We start from the raw sequence: 4953 nt of genomic DNA, 5'->3' as shown, positions 1-4953 counted from the left end.
AGAGAGAGAGAGAGAGAGAGAGAGAGAGTGTGTGACAAAAGACGCAAGCGATGGTACGCTCCCGCAGGCGGCCATTTGCCAAACGCAGTCCCTCCCCCATTGCATCAAATGCCACACGTGAGAGTTGTGCCGGCCGTCTGATAGTGGATGATGTAGTACGTCGTCCTCCGCCGCCGCCAGCTCCTCCCATCCCATGCTCGGAGAATAAAACGGCACACGGCTTTGGTGTGGGCGCGCTGTGGGGGTGTCCCAATATTAACGACATCCGTAATGGGTATGCCCGTGTCCCCATTGGCGTGCGACGTTGCAGGCATAATTCCTGGCTAATGCCTTGGGCCGGACGGGACGGCGGTGGCGCTTCCTTGTGTTTGAAACATTCCTTCTTCCACCTCGTCCCTCTCTGCCTCAGCATGCAAGAGATTGGTGGAAAGATTATATGCGCTGCCTTCTGACAGTTTGACGGCTGCTGCCTCAGCTCTCCTCCTCCTCCTGCTCCTCCCACACGGACAGCACACCATGGGCTCAAACTCGGACCATCGTGTGCACCGAAACAAGCCTATGAGCGTCCCTCCTCCACCATCCTGGTTTCGCGGGGCGTAGTTCATCAGCACCCCGGCATCGTGGGAGGGAGGGAAGGCAGTGTAAAGAAAACAGCAACAGTCGGAAACAGAGGACACTTCCCCTTTCCCGACGATCGGCGTGACCGAAGAGGGCTAGAAAAAAAAAAGGAGAAGACATGCTGGCCTGCAACAGAGGAAACAAGCCCTGGACGCATAATTCGAAACGTAGACGAAAAAATAAAAAATATCCATGCCGGGTCACCCGTCCAGTCGGCTTGATAGCCGTCGGAAGTAGCTGTCCGTTTCCAGAAACCGGAGCTATCCGAAGTGGCCTTCGTGGACCTAGACCTGAACCACGGCCCGGCTCGTGCGTGCGGCTGTGATCTTCGGCAACATCCAAACTGGCCGAAACCCTCCGCCCCAAACAGGACAAGAAAAAAAAGCCTACCAGAACACGCAAATGTTTGGTATCGAAGCCCGGATCACAGAGAGGATGGAGGGAGGGAGGGGAGGGGAGGGAGGCTCCGGCCAGGTACGATACAGAATCGGGGCGATCGCATGGCTGTATCCTGGTTCGCTTAAAGCGAGGTGCTGGCGTCTGCCTGCCTGCGATGCATCGTCGGACGTAATGAGCCGAGGGGAGAGAGACAGAGAGGAGATTCGCTTGCACAGCACGGCATGGCGCGCAACCGCCGTACAATGGCCCCAACCGCATGTGACTGAAGAACTTGTGACATGGGAGAGAAAAAAAAAATGTGGCGCCCCCCTCCTCCTGAGCCAAGCGAGCCCAACAAGCCTCGGTCGGCCCGGAACTGAGACCCGAGAAGGCCGTTTTGCCTGGAGTGACCGAGCCCGTCACGCGCGGGGGAGGGAAGCTATCAACCTGTGTACCTAGATGGGAGAATTGTCATCCGAAAAACGGACCCAGCCAGGGAGGAAAAACCCGCGGTACAGCAAGAGCATGCCGGCTTCTTTTCCCTGGCCTCCTACCTACTCTCCTTTATGCCTCTCTCCCTCACCAGGCTCCCTCCACGTCCCTGGCTATCTCCTCAAAGACCTTGATCCCCTTGACCCCCAGCCCCGTCCCGACGGCGACGGCGTCGGCGCCGACGGACCTCATGCGCCTGTAGCCGCCAGAGTCGCAGACGCCCCCCACGCCCACGACCTGCACGTGGCCGAGCATGTCCGGGTGCTCGTCCAGCATCCGTCGGATCGTGGCCACATTGCCCAGCGAGAGTGGGTGCAGCGGCGTGCCCGCCATGCCGCCAATGCCACTGAGGGGTAGTACGGCCGCGTGATGCTGGTGGTTTTGCCCACTACCGCCGTCGCCGCCGCCGCCGCCGCCGCTCCCAATCGAAGAGAGCATCAGACACGAGCCGAGAGTGTTGGTTGAGGTGATGAAGCTCACGGGGCAGACCCCGTCCGGCGACCGGCTGGCGCTCGCGATGAGCGCGCTGACAAGAGTGCTGTATTGCGTCGAGTACGTGTATGGCGGTGTCTTGATCCCCAGCGCCACCCGCGGCAGGTCCTGCTGCCGCGGCTCCAAGATCCACTCGATGTACTCCAGGATGGACGGGCCGTCGTAGGCTGGAGGTGGCTTGTCGGGGATGTTGGGGCATGAAAGGTTCAGCTCCACGGCCAGCGGCGCCGCGATGTCCAGCTGCGCCGCGGCCACCATGCTATAGCACTCGGCCACCTCTCGCGGCGTCCCGGTGATGGAGACTATGAAGGCCTTTCCCGGCCGCGGGGCCGGCGCCGTCGACACCGCCGTTTTGATCCATGCTAGGTACTCCGCGAGCGTGTGCGGGCTGTAGCCTAGCGAGTTGAAGCTCGCGTTGCTAGTGCCTCTGGGGAGGGCTGCTGGCACGGCGACAGTGTCGTACAGCGCATACTGATGTACCTCGGGGTTGTGATCGAACCCTTTAATAAGAGATGTTCTCGTAGTCACAGCCCCGGTGTGGGGACAGCTGTACAGTTTCTGGAGATCCTTCAGGCTTGTAGCCCATGGAGTAGCCGAGTTCAGCAGGGGTGGATTGAGCTGGAGACGCGGTGGGCGTGCAGAGCCCAAGTTTGCCATGTTCTGGACTGGTGAGGTCTAAAGCTTTATGGGTTTTGGGTGTAGAGTGGAGGGTATAGGCCTGGCCAGAGAAGCTGTAGTTGAAGCTGTCACGAGTTTTTGACATTCGATATGGGCTTGCGGGGGAAAGGAGGTACCTATCAAGGACCGAGGAACCTTGGAAGGGTGGGGTCACGGGCTCAAAGCTTGCGGTAAGATAAGCGCTAGCATCGCTATGGCCCCTCAGGCGCCCACGTTCGAACTCCCGCCGGCGTCAGGGCAGCCCTTGAGAGGCCAGTAGTTCGTCCAATGTTTCCCAACGTCCACCCATGCCATCCAACAGCGGCGAAGAATATAGAATATACCATAAAGAACAATCAAAACAGGTCATCGATTGCCTTGTCGGCATCCTTGCCGATGAGCTCAACCATGCCCTACCGCGCGAGTTAGCTCGTGGCAACTCGACCATAGATAATTCGTATAACATGCTGAACAAGGAAACAGCTGCCTACCTTTGGCATGATCGGCTTTCCGTCATCACCCTTGACGTAACGAAAGGGCATCTCGGTGCTTTCGTGCTCGTTGAACTTCAATTCGGGGAAGTCAAGATAGGGGATATCCTCGAGAGGTACTTGATCCATCCAAGAGGCAACTCGCCGTCAGCCAGCCGCATTTCCATGCGGAACGAAAAAGCACCTGTTCTGGCTTAATGGTCTTACGCTTCTCCTCAACAACCATTCTGGTCACACGAACTGCCGTGTCGGTCGTCATTTGCTTCGACCCGAGCCTCCTGCCCTCGAAACCCTTCTTTCGAAGCTCAGACGTCCTATCTACAGTCGAAGCATCAGGTCCACTGGGGCTCACGGCTGCGACTACGCGAGGCTGGACCTCGGCGCCGCTTTGACAGGGGTAAGGACGTCATACCCCTTGGAGGATCATCACCTGCAAAAGTCAGCACCCATCACCCCCTTGCGTTGTTTTAACAGGACGCATGGCATTTTGGGTCACTTACCCAAGATGCCGCCGAAAAGAAATACGTCGAACTTTTCACCGTCCTCTGGGCTGAGGTCCTTGGGGGCGGAGGGGTCGAGCAGACACACTCGTGTCTTGTCCTGAGCGTAAAGCTCCTCGACCCCTCTGTTCTCGGCCTTGAAGGCCGGGATGGCTTGAAGGGCCGCAGGAGGGGAGAAAGCGGGGGGCAGCGATGACAGCAAGAAGCTGCCGCCGGCACGGTGCGTCTCTTCGGCGATGGCGAGGTACTCCAACTCCGACCACGGGCCAAGCTCCGGGTCCAGGTGCTCGACAATGTAGGTTTTTGCCGGAGAGGCCATTTTTGCGGCGTTATCCGAATCTGGTTGGCAGTTGGTACGTCAAAGCCTGCACCAGCGTCTTAGCTACTATGAGATTTTGATTTGATGGGTCAGGATGGAATTTTTTTTTTTGCCCTCATTCGGAGTGTTGGACGAAACTGGAGCTAGGTATGCCAGTCAATTCGCTGGACCCACCAGATACGGTTGTGGCTGGTGGGCTGGTGGCTCCAACCGCGCGGTTCGGTGTGTTCAACTGCCTGTGCTGGCATGTGGGGTTAAACCTCCATCCATGACAGTTCGATCTCAGGATAGTTTGCATGCTGGTTGAGACGCGGGATTCCTTGGCACCTCTGAACATATTGCCGCCGTGTTGGTGGCGTGCAATAGAACGGAACATGGAAATAGCCTAGCCGCTCCAGCATGAGAGATGAAATGCCATTAGAGCTTGGGTTCGCACTCGCTGCGGCGAGGTCGGAAGCCGTTAGCCCCAACGCGCTTGGTTCAATCGCAACCGTGGCGCAGAGCTACACTGGGTCTCAATCAGGGTAAATTTAGTAGCAGCGCCCTGGGAGCACAGTAAGCAGGCGGCTGCACCCCAGCACGGCGAACGAACCCCCAGCCCCTGCCCGATGTGGAATAGTCGAGGATTAGGCTGCCGCCCGGGTTGTCGCAAGCGTGGGTTCCGCCCAGACCCTTTGGACTGCGTCTTCGATTTCAAGCATAATCGCAAATCGAGGACACCTTGGCCTTGAATCAGCGCGGGTCGGGGATCCAAAACCCACGACTGTTGATCAGATCGGCTGCACCGGGGCTCACCGTTTGGAAACAGAGCCCCTTGATCATCGCCCAGACTTTATCTTTCCAGAGGCCACCGTTGTCTGGTCCTCTCTTTGTTCGCCAACCTCATGTTCTGAAAGGTGTTCGTGATTGACACCTGCGACACCGCGCGTCTGTTTCTTCCGCCCACTGCCTCGTCTTGCCCTCTCCTTCCGTCGCGCTGGGGGCAATCCCTCAAACCCCCCCCCCC

At 58.2% G+C, this 4953-nt stretch overlaps 3 protein-coding genes across 3 annotated transcripts; all 3 read right to left on the bottom strand.

Moving 5' to 3' along the window:
* Positions 1-275: 275 nt before the first annotated feature.
* On the bottom strand, positions 276-856 carry GGTG_00269 (hypothetical protein). The gene has a single exon (XM_009218011.1). It carries the CDS (start codon positions 603-605, stop codon positions 324-326), a length of 282 nt encoding a protein of 93 aa, XP_009216275.1. The 5' UTR covers positions 606-856; the 3' UTR covers positions 276-323.
* A 719-nt stretch (positions 857-1575) lies between these two features.
* GGTG_00268 (dihydroorotate oxidase) lies at positions 1576-2637 on the bottom strand (the record flags this gene model as incomplete). Its single annotated transcript, XM_009218010.1, has 1 exon — positions 1576-2637. One exon carries the CDS (start codon positions 2635-2637, stop codon positions 1576-1578), a length of 1062 nt encoding a protein of 353 aa, XP_009216274.1.
* Positions 2638-2993: 356 nt separating this feature from the next.
* GGTG_00267 (hypothetical protein) lies at positions 2994-3947 on the bottom strand (the record flags this gene model as incomplete). The annotated part of the gene is made up of 5 exons (XM_009218009.1): positions 2994-3050; positions 3129-3247; positions 3336-3446; positions 3541-3558; positions 3629-3947. The coding sequence occupies 5 exons, from the start codon at positions 3945-3947 to the stop codon at positions 2994-2996; spliced, it is 624 nt and encodes a 207-aa protein (XP_009216273.1).
* Between the last annotated feature and the right edge of the window lie 1006 nt (positions 3948-4953).

This window comes from Gaeumannomyces tritici (assembly GCF_000145635.1).
Source record: "Gaeumannomyces tritici R3-111a-1 unplaced genomic scaffold supercont2.1, whole genome shotgun sequence".
Classification (NCBI taxonomy): Eukaryota; Fungi; Ascomycota; class Sordariomycetes; order Magnaporthales; family Magnaporthaceae; genus Gaeumannomyces; species Gaeumannomyces tritici.
This window is presented reverse-complemented; position numbering and strand designations above follow the sequence as displayed.